The sequence below is a fragment of the Zosterops lateralis genome (genome assembly GCF_965231275.1).
Source record: "Zosterops lateralis genome assembly, chromosome: 2".
Lineage (NCBI taxonomy): Eukaryota > Metazoa > Chordata > Aves > Passeriformes > Zosteropidae > Zosterops > Zosterops lateralis.
This window is the reverse complement of record NC_139763.1, coordinates 32,612,481-32,631,836: the sequence shown is the minus strand read 5'-3', so window position 1 is coordinate 32,631,836 and position 19,356 is coordinate 32,612,481. Positions and strand designations below refer to the sequence as shown.

Here is a 19,356-nt window from a genome sequence, read left to right as displayed (position 1 = left end):
CTTTGCTCTAAATAATGAACACTCTTATTATTCCAGGACTCCGAATTTGACCCCTTGAAGTTCACCAGTGTGATTGAATGTGAGAAGCCAAACAATGACTTAAGTAGGTTTCGAGGTTACATGTGAGTATTTCATATAGTATTCTTCAGTGTACACTCTTTTTCTCTAATATGGAATAAAATAAAGGCTTTTTAGCTTTGGGCTGTCTTCTGTAAGTTGAATCATCATCATATCTGAATAGGGCTGCATATTTGAGGCTCTTTCAGAGGATCCTCACTTCAAGGTGAGATAGCAACTTCAAGTTTCCATTCCTTAGGATGGGTTTATTTGCTAACTTCAATCAGCTTACACTACAGAAATGAATGTATGAAGGACTGCAGTTATGGACACTCTTCTTCTTTTCCTCCATGGATCAAAAAAACCTATCTGGAAATGGAAAAAATAGAAAACAAGCCCAAGAGAGGCAACAAACAAACATCTATGTCCACTTGACTTGATTCTAAACAAACAGAACTACATTAACAGAGCACTCATCTCTGGCCAATCAGTCTTGCTCAGAAACCAATGTTTTAGGATGTGCAAAGCACTTTGCTTCTTATGTACCTGGTCTGTAGTATAAAGGTATGTTGGTTGTGGTGGCTTAGGAGATCCACTCTTGCATAACTTATTTTCCTACAGTCTATTAACCACATGGAGAGTGAGAGCCCGGGATACATAATTTTTGCCCTAATTTTAATGACAAGAGTTAAATTGACAGTAATTCTGTTTCAAATACAATGATTTACCACCCATGTTGATTAGCAGTGATAAGCAGTACTAAAATGTGTAAATGTCACAAGGTAAATTGCTGGAGCTTAGGGAGTTTTTTTATAGTGATGCTATTTACCATCACAGTTATTACTCTCAGATGTCACAGATTGTGGAGGACCTACTGTCAACTGGTGTAAATCAAGACAGTTTCTTTTGAAACTACATCACTTTGTAGTGTGGGAAAATGCATTCCTGTATTTAGCAGCGCAAAGCCCTACAGTTCATGTGAAAAAAGAAGTCTAGTATTAGACATTACTGCATGAGGGTGTGTAATAGTGAGCTTTCTCTACTGCAGACATGCCATTTCCAGATATGGAAATGGAAAGTTTGGCAGCTTTTTTAGCACACTTTATGTGCGAATCTTAGTCCTCAAAATATTGAGCAGAATTGTGTAAAAAAAAAGCATTAATTTTTCTTCCATTATATATTTACTTAATTACTCTGTGTGGAAAAGGCCTATGGCATCTAAGTTACAGGACCATTTGAATTACATAAAAAACATGGTAATATCTTTTTGATGACTTTTATTTAGTATGGATTATATTTAATCTTCTTTATATTTTATAGTTCCACAAATGATGTGAATATGTTTTTGACACAAATTTTGAATCTGGCAGAAAGTATCAGGTGATTTCCAGCTCTTATCAGCTATGTTCCAAGAGATTTGCAGCTAAAGGACCATGAGCCATTAAGGTTAGAGAGTGGGGACCAACCCCACAACAAATAAACTCTCAGTCCCCTAATTTATCACAGAAGAGAGCTTTTTCCTCTCACTTTTTAGAGTTCCTTCATTAGTATAATGGAATCAGGAGTCTATTTCAAATCATACATTAACAAGATTAGTAGCAATTAACATATCTGCATTGAAACATGTCATTGTCACGTCAAACTCAGATCTTTATTCTTGTTCAAAATTTTACCAGTAGTTGCTGCTTGAAATAATGGATCAGATAGCTACCAGCCAATAATAGCTTGACTGAAAAGAAATAATACCAAAATATTTAAATAGGAATCCATGAAATAATAGACTTTCAACAGATCCATATTTAAAAGCCATGCTGAAGTGTTACTACCAAAGTTTCCTAGACATTTTGACCACTTAGTAAGTTTCCAGTTTTGATTCAGATTTTTTTTTCCTGTATGAAATGTGGTCTTTGGTTTTAACATCTGTGCTGACAAATCTTTCAGGAAAAATATTTGTGTGTGTGTATGCTGTAAACATGTAAAAAATTCTGTTCCCCACAGTTTTCCTGAAACAAAATCACTATAGGGAGCCAACGTAGCACAGGCAGGCCAGGATAAAAGGAGACATTATATTTTTTTAAAAAAGATACTGCAGAATGCATTGAGATGGAACCTAATTCTGTCCTATATCTGAAAATGGTAGCACGCGCATTACTGCATCTGAATTCTTCAGTTATGTTGCTACAATCTGCATTCAACAATTCAACATACTTGAGGGTGTGCAGATGCACAGGCAGACTGCCAGTTCTATTCAGGTGCTTCCTTTAATTCTGTTTTGCAGTCTGTGCACCCCCAAATAACCTAAGTACATTCTCTCACTTTTATTTCCCCTATAAACATATTCTGTGTAAGAATAGAACAAAACCTAACATGCCCCCTGCCTGTATGTGTCTAGCCAGATTATGTACAGTATGCATGGCAAACATTCAAAAATCCAATTCCAGGTTCAAAAAATAGCAATATTTGCTTTAAAATCTTGTTTGTACCTTCTTGTGTTTACATGGGCAAGGGAAAAAGAGAAGTAGTAATTGGGATTCTGACTTTTTAGTTTTTTGAAAATAATAATTTTATTCTTAGACAAGAACATAAAATTTTATCTGCTCATACCAAAGTAAGTATAGCTTGGAACTCTAAGAAGAAGGAGATGAATACATTTATGTATTTCTGTTTCAAAGGTTGTCATAAGGTTACAAACCCAAATTAGTATAAAATCATGTTACAATTTTTTAAAGAAAAAACAATTATAAATCTATAATGATGTCTCTTTAACATGCTATATTAACAGCTCCACTGCTGGAATAAAAAACCAAAGCAACTCAGACTAATTTTCATCAATTGAAAGTCAGGAAGTTTCTGACTGATAATGTTCACTTGAGACCATGTTTAAGATTGTTGAATATTTTCTTTGGGAGTGTCAAGCCTTGGAAAGTAATGCCAGCTCTACCATTTCCTTTGTAAGACACTTGGTAAACCAAAAAGTGAAAGAAAATGCTCTCTTTTGAATATGGTTATCATTAGTTACCTTGTTATTTAATCCTGGTAAACACATAACATGTTAGAACATAATAGAAAGCTGTAGTGAGCTACCATCAAGGTAGTTTTTTCATTGCTGTATTAAATCAGAGGCTTACTTCTGTATAAGCAGTTTCAGAGTGCTGTAGCATAGTAGTAGTTAGCTACAAATGATCTGCCCACTTCTAATTTGTGATGCATTTGTATTTTAGATGTGAAGATACCACATTTTTGCAGTGTCATCCATGTGAGAAATTGCAGAGAAAAAGAGCATTGCACCTGCACTTGCATTTCCTCATGGCTTAGCCTTTGCATTCCAGGCATCTGAGTGGCTTCAGCCAGACGCTGTTTTACAGAATGACAAAGAAAATATTCCTTCTTTGCCTGTAACTTACACTGGCCAGAATCAAGAAAGGGGGAAAACAGACTGTTCAGCCTTTGTAAGAAACTTAAGGTTTATAACTCTGCAGGGCTAGAAATGGGAACTAGGCTGTCTCTCAACCTAGATTTACAATTGGCAGTTTTGTTATCAAAGTGAACAGTTTTATCAAACTCTAGTTTTCATTATTTTTTAATCCAGACCTTTATGTCTGTAATTTTTTTTTCTTCCTTTTATCATCAGTGCCCAACTGTTTTATGTGTATATTGTGTTACTGAGTCATTGGGAGTGACTGTAGACAAAAGGCAAATGATGAGTTTCCTCCAGCCTCTGCTGGCTTCTTTCTTCCAGATTTTGATTTCACCCATGTTCTCTAAAGGTCTGGTGAGCAACAGTTGAATTCTCTGACTTCATTTGGATATGGAAAAGTAAAAAGCAGTATCAAATGCCTGTAAGGATGAGATGTAGTAAGAAGGCTCAGCCTGTGGGTGAAGACAGTAGATTGGGGTTTTAACACCTATAGGTTAACTTCAGATGTTGCACAATTGCTTTGGAGTTGTTTCATAAGCTAAGACAGTAAGAACAAATATATAATTGTATAAAACAAATATGCAGGTAATTGTATATGAAGTTTGCCATGTGCAATATTCCTGACACAGTCCACTGTTACGGAGAAGTGTAAAAAATTGATTAAGGTTATAAAACTGTAAGCCAGAGCAAGTACTACTTAAGTAGGTTTATCTCTAAAAAGTCCTATTTATTTATAGGAATCATAACTATCATTTGGAGATTTTATTGGAAATTCAAACATTCCAATAAGATTTATAAGAAAGCCTAATGTAGAATTTAGCCTTAAGAATCAGGAATGACAGCATCCTGGTAGCAATTTCGACAGTATGGAATCATTAAGAAATCATTTCCTATTGTTTAAGCACAGATAAATTGACACCTACTGACATTCTGCCAGAGGGATATTGGGAAACCCCCCAACTGATGGTGCTTTGGGAAAAGGTGAGACAGTGGGTTAAGGAGGTTTGCTGGAAAGAACAGAAGTATAACCTCTGTTCTTCAGTCTGAGACTGGCAGGAAGGATAGGCTGAGCAGGGGAAGTTCTCTCCTGACTAAAAAAACCACCTTTGACTTTCCTGTCAGAATTGCACATTTGATGTTATCTACTTCTTTCTTTCTCAGTTTCCCATCTCTAGTCAGATGTTATCACTGCTGCTGCTACCTCAGCAGTCAAACCCAATGCTTTTTCTCCACCCCTGCAGAGAAAAGATAAGCATACTTGTCGAAACACCAATACTTCTAGTATATATGTATATATTTTGAGCAGAGGGTGGGTATAATATGTTGTGCTGAACTAAAAAAGTTTTTATCTGTGTGTGTATATACACAGGTATATTCTGCTCACTAAAAGCAGTGACTGTTGAGGTTTTGTAGCATAACCAGCATTACAGAATAATCTATAAGTAGTCCTGCTAGACTGGGACAAGTACAAAGAACTCACCAATGTGAACCTTCTCGCAAATCTCAGGGTAATTGGTATAGTTCCTAGGCCTGAAATCCTAGAAGTATGTACCTAAATTACAATTTTGATTCTCATTTAGATAAAGAGAAGAATCTAACAGGGAAAAGTATGGATATATAACCCAGATGTGAAGTCTTAGAAAATAGGAAGCAAATAAAAGAACTCCACCTTTACATAAAAAGAGCCGTTTTAAGCCAGTTTGCAGGTTTCAGGGGACAGAGGGTTTTAAGTGCTCAAATGCAGGTAGACATAAAATTTGGTGTTGCAGCAGCACAGTGTTAATTTTAGTGTAGCATATTGAAAGTGTGATTTTTTGGTGGTCTGAAAGTAAGGACAACGTTTGAACAATCTAGATTGCTTTAGTCTTCTCTGAGTCATTGGGATACTTCAGTTGGTAAAATGAGATTTTATTCATTTTAAAGTGGTTTTAAAGCATTATTTGGTTTGTCTTTTTACATCATAAAAATTGTAATACCATTTTTTAGTTGCTATTAATGTTTACCATTTCCCTGTTAATTCTCATTTTGTATTTCTCTGTCAGCTGAAATTTCAGTCAGTCCGTGCACAGGAGATAATAAGTGATAGTAGAAATGTGGCTTCATTCCATTTTTCTCCTGTGTTTTGGTGTAAGTCAACAAGAATCCTCAGGGTGCAGGCCATTTTTAGATAGTTGGTGAGACAGTTCTGAAAATAATTTCTCTTGTGCTCACTGATGAATACATGGGATATTTTTCCTTTTTTTTTCACTGAACTGATGTGTCTTATCCCTGGCATCTTCCTTAGCATCACTGCTTTTGAAGCACAGTCATTTCCCAATTTCACCATATCTCTTTCTAGGATTTCTTTAGTAAGCACTAAGTATGTGAATAGTGGGTTAATTATATCCACTACACAGCTGCTTTTAGGTGGACTGGATTAACTGTGATTGCTCAGTCAGTTTACACACGCACAGGAAGTCCAGTGCATTTTCCAAGCATTAGCGAGGCTGCACACATGCTGTCAATTTGGCCCACATATCTCTAGTGAGCATTTGTCCAGGACATTTGTATATCCAACAGCAACTGGTACTGCTCCAGCTGGGCTGCTGCATGTTGGGGACTCTTGGGTAAGTGATCTCAGTTTTCAAAGTCCAACAGAAAACCTTCCCAGGAGGAAGAGCTAATGAAATATCTTGCCATCAAACTGAAAAAAACTTCTTAAATGTTGAAGATGTTTCCTGAGCTTATTGTATTACAAGTAGGATTTAACAAGCTTAATATTTTGACCTGCTGTGTTTTGTTCTGGTTTTAAATTTTCTGTAGTATTCATAAAAGTGGAAAAAAGGATGGACTGTTCAAAGAGAATCTTCTGTTACGTGGATGTACCATTAGAAACACAGAAGAAGTTGCAGGAATAGTAATCTATGCAGGTAAGAGCTGTTTTTCTGTCTTACAGGGCATACCACCTTTTTACACTTTCCTTAAAATAACAGTAGAATTCCATATGACATGTTTGGTACAATTCTTTCTGCAGGGCATGAGACCAAAGCTTTGCTAAATAATAACGGACCTCGTTACAAGCGCAGTAAGCTTGAGAGACAGATGAATGCTGATGTCCTTTGGTGTGTCCTCATACTTCTAATCATGTGTCTGTTTTCTGCCATTGGTAAGTGCTCTTTACTATTAGAAACTTAAGTATTACACTGTCATGGATTCATGCACTTAACTTCATCAAAAACATATGTGTCTACCAAAACATAAATTCCATGAAGCTGTCTCCATACTTATTTTTGTCAAAAATCAAAATGTCTTGGTATACAAGCTGATCTAAATACCTTCTTAATCTCAAATATATGCTATTACTACCAGAGATCTGAAGGCTTAGATTATACTACCCTTGATAGCATCCAAAAATATCAAGCCCAAAAAAGCCCCCAGTTCATATGTAGTCCCCCAAAATTACAGGTAGAGTGTAACATGTTGTTAATTAGTCAGTAGAATAAACATAATCAGCACAGTGGTATTCTCCAGTCCTACTTATTAAATCGAGGGCACAGTGGACTCACTGTCCCTAAGGCTGCAGGTTTAACATAGAAGAAATAAGCAAAAGTCTGCCTAAATCTGAGCGGAATACTCTCTAGACTTCTGGGAGTGTTTAAGGAAATGCTGCACTTCAGGTTATGTCTCTTCAGGCCTTTATTCTGTTCATTTGTGAGAAAGAATTGAGTTTTACATTTGGCACCAAAACCGATTTTTATATATGGCATGTGAATTCCACATCCTTAATATCTGCGTGTTCTGTAATGTTTGCATGTGAGTCATATGGCATAAACACCAAAATGTTTCTTAACAACCGTGGTTGTTTATAACCATCTTATGCCACTTTAATACATCTCTGTGTGCCTTTTTCCAGGTATTCTTAAATGCTTAAAGATGAGTATTTCCAGCTGTGAATCAGCCAGCTTATTTGTTTCCACTGAGTTCATGACACGTTTTTGTGGTGTTTCAGTGTTGAGGAGACCAGTCCTCAGGGCTGAAGTGTCATGGTGAGGCTTCATAGCAGGGAGGTACTGCCTGCAGCCGTCCCCTCTGCCACTGCCCCCGCGGTGTCCCCAGAGCAGCAGCAGCGGGGTGTGCCCTGTGAGTGGCTTCAGTGTAGCTGGGGCTCTCCAGAGGCGGGAACGTGAACGGGAGGAGGTGGCACACAGTAGGGGACAGGTGCGCCTTCCCTTCTGTCCCGTTTGCTACAAGGCTGGAAGCTGCCAGCAGAGGGCCAGAGCAAACTGCTCGAGGTGCTGACAGCCACAAACAGCTGGAAAGAAATTTGCTCGAGCCCTTTGAGTTGCCTGTTGCTCTGTAGAAGTCAGGCCATTTTTCACCTTCTGTCAATAAAGTATTACTGGAGATATGACACTTAATTCTTTTGTAAATCTAAGAGTATTTATAAAACAAACCTTCATGTAGGTCATTCTCAGTGTGGAGCTTTCTATTTTTGCTCTCAATAATGAAGATGCGTACATCAATAAAGACATCATGCATGTGATCTCATACTGGTAGTTATAGGGACAAAAAAATGTGCTCACTTTTGTGTTTTTACTGCTGGGTTTATGTATCAAGGTGTAAAGGATCTTGTCAAAGGTGGTTTAAGAAGATTACTTTCAAAGTAGATCTTTGTACTTTTTTTTTGATTTTCAACATATAGTGATAGTTTGAATGCTTTTTGTTGTGGAAGAATTCTTCCCTGTTTTTTACACCTTAAAAACATGAGGCATGTAATTTTAGGGATTTTAGGATTTTAAACCTGAATGCCGTACTTAAAAAGGCAACATTCTGTCTCTTCAGCAAGAATGTCATTTTCCCAAAATAATAACAGTCTTATCTTTATTTAGTTATGAGCACAATAATTAAAAAAAAAAACAAACCAACATTCTGAGCAAGACCTAGAAGAATTTCTTTTGTTCTTCATTCCTCAGCTTCCATGCCGTTGACCCTGTTGATACTGTTATTTCATTAGTTCTGTGCATGTGGTGGATATGATTCACACACTAAAATTAAAGTCTCTTCTAAAGATAGTTTACCGATAGCTGACCTGACTGGTGGTATATCTAGTACAGTCAGTGGAGTTTTTTCATTTTAACACAGAGCATATCACTGAACTTATTCACTTTCTGAAGAAGTGTAGTTTTCTTTGGTGATTACAGAAACAGTCTAAACTACTAATTTAGACTAGCTATCTCACTTTATTTAGAAAAAGTTACGTTAAATGAGTCTTGCATGGCTTAAGGACAGCCAAAACTCTTTCTCAAACCCCAAATTCCAAGGCAGAAAAAACTGTGGGTTTGGGGCATTTTTCAGAAGTCATGCAGAATATTTGAAAACAAATACCAAATTCCCACGTAACTCTTAAGAACAAAGTCATACCATAGGCATTTTTTCTTGGAGTTAATTTGCTTTTTTCTCTCTTCCAATTCCTCTGCAGGTCATGGTCTATGGGTATGGCAGTATGGTGAAAAGAAGAAACCAATTTTTGATGTTCCAGGGCCAGATGGCAAATATTTGTCACCTGTTTTAGCTTCAGTGTATTTATTTCTGACAGTGATCATAGTGTTCCAGGTAATCAAGCTGTACATGCTGTCACCTCTGTGCCTAATTGGCTGCAATAAAGTTATATATGTGCAATATGTGTAGGACTCATTTTACTACTAAGGCATGTAAGAAGCTAATCAAGCACTAAAAAGATCAGAGGGTTGTATGTAATAAGTAGCACAGGGTATTTGGAGTGTCTGTCACTAGTATGTTGGAGGCCTGTCACTATTGATGTCCCCCAAGATTCAATACTGGGCCCAATGTTGTTTAACTTATTCACCAATAACTTGTATGAAGGTGCAGGTGCCTCCTCAGCAAGTTTACTGACACCAGGCTGGGAGGAGTGGCCAATACCCCAGAGGGCTGTGCAGCCCTTCAGAACAACCTTGGCAGGTTGGAGAGGTGCTCAGAGGAGGACTGCCTAAAATTCTACAAAAGCAAGTGCAGGGTCTTGCACCTGGGGAGGAACAACCCCATGAACCAGAAAACAAAACTTTACTCTTCCTATCTACCCAGTGTGGAACAATGCCTGAAAGATTGGGGATGCCACTTTGGGTACAGTGTTCTGGTATGAAAATAAATTTCAGACTTTTTAACTGCTTTTCAGATACATTGCTCTTTGTAAAACCATATGTAAGCCAGGTGACAAACTATGTTAAAAGTTTCTTGGTCCTGAGGAGAAATACCTTGAATGGTGAAGGTGGTTAAGTTCAGAGAAGTAAAAGAACATCATGTCACAGATACATGAAAGTTTGCCTAGTGGGACACTGGAGAAGGTTGCTTCACTGGAGGCAGCAACTTGTTTTATAAGAGGGAATGAAAAAGACTGTAAAAATAATTTTTACCCTGAGAGATTTGGTTATGATATTGGTTAAGAAAATTCACCACAGAATTCTTTAAGCACCTACATTTCACTGTAGTTTTTGTTTAAATGATCACATTCGCCACTTACAGACAAGCTAAAATTTCTCCCTCATATCTAATTCAGAAAACTAAACAATGTATGCAGTCAGGAATTGCTATCCTGAAAAAAAAAATCTGCAGAGAAAAACTCAGATAGAGTTTGGGTATTTTATGTAGTTTTGACAATCCTCAAGAAACAGTTGAAAGTCTTTTCATGTCTCTTTCTTCAGTACTTATAAAGCATGATCTTCATTCAAATAATTTGCAGTACAAAAGCCAAGGCCAAAGTTATTGTTCCTACAGAGTGATTAACATTTCTCATTTTGTTTCTTGTATTCCTGCAAAGTGAATTTGTAAGCAGTCTGTTATTTATGCAGAACGAATTTATTCAGTCCTTTCACGTCTACAGTATTCTGATTGTATGGTCTGGTTTGGGATTTTTTTTTTCTTGCCCAGCTAGTTTAAAGCTCAGCTTATTAGCCTAAGAAATATTTGCTTCTGTCCATGTTTTGATAATCAGTTTTCTAGACATAATAATGCATTCCAGCTCTGCAATTCTCTATAGGTTTTCCTCATCTAACACTGTAAATAAACTCTTTAAACACGATAATAGCTTTAGAGTAGATGTTTAAAATGCATAGCCTCTTTATGTTCCAGTCTAGTACCAACTTAACTAACTTTAATAATTCATTGTTTTCCTGCTTCTGTTTTCTCCTAATTCTCTTTCCTTTTGTGTATTCTAGGTTCTGATTCCAATTTCTTTGTATGTATCTATTGAAATAGTTAAAATCTGCCAAGTATACTTTATTCATCAAGATAAAGATTTATATGACGAAGAAACAGACTCTCAACTGCAGTGCCGTGCTTTAAATATCACAGAAGACTTGGGTCAGGTGCAGTTTATCTTTTCAGACAAGACTGGGACACTTACTGAAAACAAGATGGTTTTCCGAAGATGTACTGTTTCTGGAATAGAGTATTCCCATGATGATAACGGTGAGCTCATGGTCACGTTTTCTATCTAGCAGTTGTACTTTGGGCAAACTGAAGTAATCATAAAAGTTGCTGTAATCTTAAATCAAAATGGAAAACAAAAGAAATTTAACAGCTGTTTTCAGTTCAGTATAATTCAATGGCTGTGTTCAGCTAGCAATGACAATCTTCCCAGAGTGTTTTTTAATATCTACAGTGTGTTGTCGAGACATTTAAAGCTTTTGGCTTTAGCTCCTGATGTAATAAAGCACTTGTGCACATGGCTGGTGTAAGAAAATTGAATGGTGCTGCTGGTATCACACTTGTTTGGTGTGTTTGAAGTATACAATGTAAAATAACACTTTTAAGCATACAGCCAGATTAGTGTCTGATTGAATACCTGCAATGAGATTATCCTTTTGTAATGAGAAATAAATGCAGACAAGGATGTCAGTTTTCATATTAACAAGAAACATAATCTGATAGAATTGTGTATTTTATGTTACCTTTATCAGATTCTTTGCAGTGCTCCTGTGTGGAAAGTGTCTGTGTCAGATATGTTTGCTCTAGGAACACTGCAGTTGAGAGAATATCCACAAGTATTAGCCTCTTAAAACAGTAAAAAATTAACTGTTTTTCACAAGGCAGTGTGAGAGTTGTCATCTCTGTGTTATTTCTTCATCCTTTTAAAATTATGAAGTGATTTTCTGTTTTATGATGTTTGTAGTTTGTGTTTTTTTCTCTAACATATTATTGTTACCAGTATTTTTGAAAGAACAGATCTTAACTCTTCAAATCTTATTCTGTATGCAAGAAAATAATGATAGCTACAGTATTCCTGTTTGCAAAAAGTAAGTTTCTTATTCTATACAACACATAAAGATCTCTGATTAGGAAGTTCTTCTCAAACTACAGAATTTCAGCTTTCAAATAAGATACAGAATAAGATAAAGAATCAAAATAGACTGGCAACTCTAAAACATGCTTTAGAAAGATGACAAGATCTTAAATTGGAAAGATACTTTGAAGTAGTGGATTGTTCTTTCTTTTCTCCTCCTTTAAAGTAGTACCGAGACCTTAAATTTATCACACTCTTTTTCAAAAAACTGGATCTTTGGGTAGTGTTGTTTTATGGAAAGGACTAAGGGAAAACCTGTGACTTCCTACCTCTGCTCAGTAGGTAAGAAAGAGAAAAGAGTTAGAGTATGTTGCTGGAATCCTAAATCTGCTTGTGACACTCTGATTATTTGTTCTTTTTTGCTTCTTCTCTGCCATTTATTGTTTGCTTGTTTATACCAATTTCAGAATGTGTTCTGTTCCTCACAAGAATGATGTTATTGCCAATTAAAATGGTGCAGAAAAGGTATTATTATGAGCTTGGTATCATCAAATGATATGTTGGCTGAACTCAGGCCCCTGAATCTGAGTGTTGAATGTTCAGATCTTTTTTCTTCAGATGTACTGAATTTAACAGGAACTTTGTGCACACTTTCCTCTTATTATTTCATATTACAATATAAAAGTTAATGAAAACGGCATGAATGCCACTACAAACAAGAATGTCAGATACATAAACTGATTTTTTTTTTTTCAGTCATTCTTTTCACCTATGGTTTTGTTTGGGCTTCATTGTAACTACAGACAGTATAAAATTTCTGACAAATATAATTTTTAAATTTACACAGAATATTTACACAGCATTCTATTCTTTTGGTTTTTTCCTCTCTAGGGAAAATACATCTTTCTCTATAATTCTTTAGGTAAATTGTGATCATTTCTGTTTATTTTGTTCTCTATAATCAGTATAAATAACACAATAAATACTATTATTCATTCAAGTATTTTGTTAGCTCTATTCTGCAGTTTGATTTTATAACCATCTCTTATCTTTTCTGCTGCTGAAGCCTTCTTATTTAGATATGACAAAGCATCTATCACAGCTTTTTCTGGTTTTAGGGTGTGCATCAACAACATTTCATTGCTGTATGCTTACTTGCAAATGATTTGTCAGCCACTTTTCTGTGTCTTATACCAGAGTATCTGAGTTTCCTGCATATGTTATAACTGATGCCATCCTGCTCTGCATAACAGGTTTTGTTGAACATTTCATGAAATAGAAAATTCTAAAATCTTTCATTTAGGGGGTGATCTGAGTCTGCCATATATGCTAGAAAATCAAGTCAAATGCATTTGCCTTTTTTGATCTGTTTCAAAGATGATGCTATATTTTCATATCCAAGTATTTTTTCATGCATAATGGAATCAAACTTTGCGTAGCACTTTATATGAAGAAATTAATTTTAAATTATTGTACATGAGTCAAAAAGCTGTTGATAGTGGGTCATTTTCCACTGTAAACATAGATGTCTAAGGATGGAAATAACCTTGCTCTGAACTCTTTGACTTAAATTTGTTCTTCTGCTGTGGTGGAGTAGCACTACCTGTCCTTCCAGTTGCTTGACCCTGCCCATAAGATCCTGTTTTCAGTTTTGGATAGCTGTAAAAAGCTTTTAACTATTTGGTTCAAATTTATCATGCCAGATGTTTGCCTCAGGCATAAATTTTAGGAGAAAAAATTCAGTTATAACAGCACCATTCAGCCATACCCAAGAACAAGGCTAAGATGTAGCTGACTTGTTTTCCCACGTCAGGATTTTCTTGCAAGTTTTCCACTGCAGTCAGTTGGAGGCTCTGTATTCTTGGGCTAAGCAATGCAGACACACAAAGCAGGGGAGTTATGTCTACACTAGCAAATTGAAGTCTGAAATTTCCTAACGTTTGAACTTTTATTTTCTTTTAAAGCATTTTTTTCTGCATAATCTAGGACTACTGCATATCTGTTAATTACTCAACCAACAGATTGTGAATAGCCATCATAAATTTTCTCTATGCTGCTTTATAAGCTCTTCTCCCTAAAATTTATTCAGAGTTATAAGAAATTATCCCATTCTTTTCTGTTCTACAGGGATTGTTACTATACTGCATTTGACATTGTCGTATCTCAGTTCCTTGCACTCAGGGAGTGCATTAAGCAATGCACATGAGTTCCCTGATACGTAGATTGGTCTTTCCCCTTCTTCCTCTCCCTTTACATGCAGTGCACAATTCTGGGGGGTTGGGGGCTACTTTAAAAGTGTATGCTATGTTGAGTTCAGTTTAGCATATTTGAGGCAGCATGTCTTTTTCTTGAGTGGTGGGAGTATCCTTTTTTTCCTTGGAAATTCATACCACAAAGCTGAATAAACCCTGTGAAAGCTGAGCTTTATGATAATGAGGGAGAGATCTATTTTGCATCAGACAGGAATGTGTTAATTATAATTGTCATCACAGAGGTTTATGCAGACCTTAGGAAGCGTCAGAGCAATTGTTACATGCTTTAACATAAAAACTGAAACCTTGAGCAAGACTTAATACATTTTTAGGTATGGGAAACAAGTTTTCATTAATGTTCTGGAGAAAACATTTTCCTCCAGAATTCTCTATAAGCTCTACGTTTCTTATGATGTGGATGGCGCTTTGCCCAGGAGTATTGCAGTGTTTTAGTCTAGACAAGAGGTGACAAAAACATGAATAATAGAGGGCAATAAATTGCAGTACTATGGGACAGAACCAGCTGGAGGCAGTACAAAGTATTACTCGTGGGTAGTACTATGCAAAAGCCTAGCACTGAAGAGGAGTCCGGGAATGTAGGGGAAATTTTGAGCATACTTAGTAATAGTTCCATGATGGAAGCACTGTGAAATACTCAGGACTGTTGAGGTGTCTTACAGTATTTTGGTGGATTATGCACTGATTTGGATCAAACTATGGGAATTTGCACTGCACATTTGGGTTTTGTAGAGACTGTATTGACAAGGATCAGATACTAGTTACCTAATTGCTGATATTTGCATGGAAGATAGTAGTCTGGTAAGTTTACAGTTACTGGAGAAAATTAAACATTTGTAGGATGTAATTTATCAGATTTTTTTAGACATTTGTTCTCTAATACATGCCTATTTCTCTGTTGTGTAGAATTCTCTGTACAGACAAAGAGAATTCCCACCTCACGTCTGTATGAATATTATCTTCTCCAAAGGCTCTTCTTGACTGGCAGAGTGTTAATTCAGGAACAGGGTATGTCGTGGACCACTCCATGCAGAAAAATAATTGTCCCATTCATTAATGTCTTGGGTATTTACAGATTACCCGTTGGCACTATACTCTGGTTAAATCCCAGAATTATTCTTCCAATCAGTAGTACTTTCTAGCCCGAAAGAATGTTAGGACAAAAAAAAAAAAAGAAAAAAATTGTTGATGTGTCAAATTGCATAGCCATATCAGCACCCTTCCATTCAGGCTACGAGACAGCTTCTAACAATTCTTAGAACTGGCCATGCCTCAAGTCTGCCTGCTAATCCCAGAGACAGTAGGTGCCCAAAAGCCAACTGTGCTTCTCAAAGTCCTTACATGATTTAGCTACAACCAGATGGTCTTGGCCTGACATTTATCATAGTTGTTTTCCAAATGCTTCATTAATCACCCACTTGCCTATGGGATGTGATCTCTGTTTTTTCTGGTTTTAGCTACCCATTGTATGAAGCTGTTGACAAAACATGATTTGAATCTCCATGAATACAACCACACAAATCTGAAAAATCTGAATTTTTCTTTCTTTGAATTCCTCCCTCTTCCTTCCAATGACTGAAAAAAACTATAGACAACATAAGAATAAGAGAAGTTTATGGAAGTGAAGTGATTTTTTTCTCAGTGATTTTCTCTTGTTTAATGAAGTTTCTTATTCACTAAATCAGAGAGAGAATGAGTTTCTTTATGCTGTCCAGTTTTTCTTGATGAAGATTGACTAGCAACTGATTTTCACAGGAAAAAGAATCTTTCCTGGTTTGGGGGGCTGCTTTTTAGTGGATTTTTTTTACTCTTTTTGTGTGTAGTCATAAGAACATAGCCTGCATATGTCCAGCCATGTTAGAGATTTTTTATTTTTTTTTTAAAGGCATAGAAATAAAAAAACCCTTTCCATAAATGCATCAGTTGCTTCTGCCATCTTTAAATCTGACAGGCTTCAGAAATCAGGATAGTCCTGGAAAGCCTTTCCTGGAAAGCTGAAAACCTTTTTCGGAACTGGGTGCTTCAGGCATTCTGGGTAGCTTTTTTGTAGTCTCTCTTTACCTTTATTACAGTTTTTTGAAAAATTTCAATTGCTAACTAAGGAGAGAAAACAGTATGAGCAGATGTAGAACTCAGTACATAGGGAGTGCCACATTTTAAATCCTCTAAGAGACAGAATAACTCATACCTAGAGACAAGTACTACTTTTCTTTAGCATATACCTACACCAACAATTTCTCTGAAAAATCTCAAGAAAAAAAAGGAATTATCTCCAATTCTGAGTAGAGAGTTCTTAATAAAGGACTTAAGATTTTTAAACACCTGGGGATACCAGGAGATTAGAGGAAGGGAAATTTCAGTGTTTTCTTATCTCAAGACTTGCTCTTATGGGCAAGTTCTTGCAAAGTAAGTTAAGATTATGTCAGCACACTTGTACAAATTTATAGCATTCTAGCTGCTTGACTGAATCTTTATGTAGACACTGGAGTGCACTTCAAAGTGAAATAAACTTGCACTCAAAAATAATAAGGAAATAAGATGGTGTGATGGTGTAAGTGCTGCACATCTAGATTTACTTTCTGACAGTTCAGTAGCAGCCTTATTGAATGGTTTGAGGCAAAATTGAATTTTTCTATGGTGAAATACTGCACACTGACATCTTAAGTGTTCTGGTTTAGGGGGTCTGCAGTTTTATGCTGCTTGAAGGAAAATTCTTTACAGGTTCCTAATCCCACATTTTAAGTTAGTGGAACGTCTGTGTGTGGGGCAACAGTGTCTCTGTCAACCTGAAAAATGGACTCCTTGTAATAGAACATATATGGCATGGAAGGTAAAACAGAAAAAAAAAATCAAAATGAAATTCAAGAAAAGGTTTCTTAAAATAAAAGAATTTATCTTCAAAAAGATAAAGAATTTATCTTCTCAATACTTGGCAGCTACTAGAGGACTTTTATTTATAGCTTCCTGCTGTTTTCTGAAAGATAAAAGAGGGTTAATGGAATAAGTATTAATTGCTGTTTCTTCTTTGTGCCATAAATATAAAGTGAAGTACAGGATAGTGAATTTTGACTTTCATAAATTGCATTGCCATGTTACTAAAGTTGTTTGTGTCTTTGCCCTTAATAAGAAACTGGATTGAAAAAAAAGATCAAGGCCATCAATTTTCAGTGCTGAAACTGAAAAGTATCCCACAACAATGTCTTTCAGGTTATAATATTCACAGGAAAAGGTTCTCAATTGGAGGGAGCTGAGTGGGTGGAGAGAACAGCATGTTCCCAGAGAGGCACGCACTGCACAGCTGAAGCAATGTGAACCTTAGCCATAGCATAACAATTGAACTGGGTTTCATTATTTCTTTAAACTCCTTAATTCTTGTTGCATAATGTGTAAGACTGCACTTGAGAAAATGTTGAAAGGTGCTCAGGCTTGTTTTTTGTTGTTGTTGTCAAGTTTCCTTTGCTATAAACTGAAATAATACCATTTGTATCAAAAGAATTGCGTTTGATTTGGTTAAATGAGATTCTAGTCTTGTTCCTACTTTCCCTTTTCCTCCTTTTTCTCAGTGGCAAGGACAATTAAATGAATGTGCTACAATAAAACATAATAAAAAAATAGGGAGCAAGAGCTAGCTATTATTACATAGACTAAAAAGAACCATGCTGTCAGTGTACTGCTAATAAATAAACTGAGTGCTGCATTAGGAAACAGCTTTTGCTATGTTGAGTAAACAAAATACATTTAGATATAATGCAAGAAAGAAGAAAGAGCAATGAGGAATCCAGAGATATGGTATGCAGACATAACTCCGTATTGTACATGAAATACATTCTCTGCTTAACTATGGAGTTTTTATACCAGGAATAAAATTATATTCAGTTCAGGATCTTTGAGGTCTTATAACTCAAGATATATTTTCAGATCAGAAGCCTAAAGTAGGTATGATTATTAAAGAAAATGTATCCTTTTAAAAAAAACTCTGCTTCAAAGGGAGTTGGACCAACTGAGTAGCACATTTTGTAAAGCTGAATTGATTGTAGCCAATCCTTTCCCTGTCAAGGGATGTTGCCTGTTATGAGAAGAAGCAAGACAAATTTCTGTCAGCCTACAATTCAAATGTCCAGCATCTGTGGTGAACATATTATCCCTATGGCAAATCCTGCCTTTTCTTATGGTTTTCTTGAGTGGCTGTGTTCACATGCCACACCAGCTCTGCTTGAGACTGGTTTTGTTGCTGAGAGCCCTAGTGAAAATGAGGCACAGAAATGTTTTTCTTCCAATGGATTTAAATTTTAAATGTTGGTAAAGTGCAGAAAACCTTAATGCTGTGTCATCTTGAGTGATGTTTTTTTCAGCCTGGGGTTAGCAGCAGGTAACAAGGACCTGCAGAAGATAATGAAGGCAAAGATTGCACTCTCTGACTGGGCACTGCCCTCACACAGGCCTCATCCCATGTCTGCACTCCATCATAACTCTCCAAATGCACACTCCATTATATCTCCTCAGTGGAGAGAAGGACAAAAGCCCTTCAGTGTGCTCCTTCATTCTGGTTCTTGAGGCATCTTTTCCTTCCTTCCTTCCTTCCTTCCTTCCTTCCTTCCTTCCTTCCTTCCTTCCTTCCGTCCGTCCGTCCGTCCATCCATCCATCCATCCATCCATGGGTTTACCTTGAAAGGAACCTGTTTTGCTGGGGGAGCAGTCTGGCACAGTCAGGCTCTCCTCTTGATCCAGGGCCTGGACCTCTGATTCATAGGTGCTGCAGTTTGCTTTGGGCACTCAGTGTAGACTGCTTCTGATATAGACAAACCTATAATCAGTTGAACTAAATTCACACTATAGGGATCTGCATTTCCACTGAGAAAATACACAGAAGCCTACAGAGCAGAAGAAAGTGGGAATTAGTGGGATAAAGTGATGGGAGAGGTTAGAACTGCACTGGCCCAGAGCACATGCATGAAATTGCAGGAAGCAGCCTTTGGAGGTGAAATGAACTTCATTTACTTGCAGCTCATTACCATGCGACAGAGGGACCAGGGAGACCAGTGACCTCCCTAATTTTTGAGCTGTCCTGTAGCCTCTGTAATATAAATCAGAGAACTAGGCAGATGCTGAAAGGATAAGGCAACAGTACTGTGCTGTTCTTTTGGAAGCTGTGTGGCTCAAGGAGCAGCTGCTTACCTGGCAGCAAACGTGCTGTTGCTCAACCTCTTTCCCACCATATAACATAGACATGTATCCCACCAAATAATGCTAATGAAGAAAACTCCCCAGTCATTCACCATTAGTTTACATCAGCCTCAGAACTGGGCTGCAGGGCTCTATTCAAGCTGTGGGGC

General features: G+C 36.8%; 1 protein-coding gene across 1 annotated transcript in view; it reads left to right on the top strand.

The window, feature by feature from the left end:
- ATP10A (ATPase phospholipid transporting 10A (putative)) overlaps positions 1–19,356 on the top strand; it is a 117,582-nt gene that overhangs the window by 68,068 nt on the left and 30,158 nt on the right. The window contains exons 3-7 of the mRNA XM_083854852.1: positions 37–122; positions 6,278–6,384; positions 6,489–6,620; positions 8,934–9,067; positions 10,687–10,939. Coding sequence (XP_083710978.1) covers positions 37–122; positions 6,278–6,384; positions 6,489–6,620; positions 8,934–9,067; positions 10,687–10,939 — 712 coding nt within the window. The remainder of the gene's footprint in view (positions 1–36; positions 123–6,277; positions 6,385–6,488; positions 6,621–8,933; positions 9,068–10,686; positions 10,940–19,356) is intronic.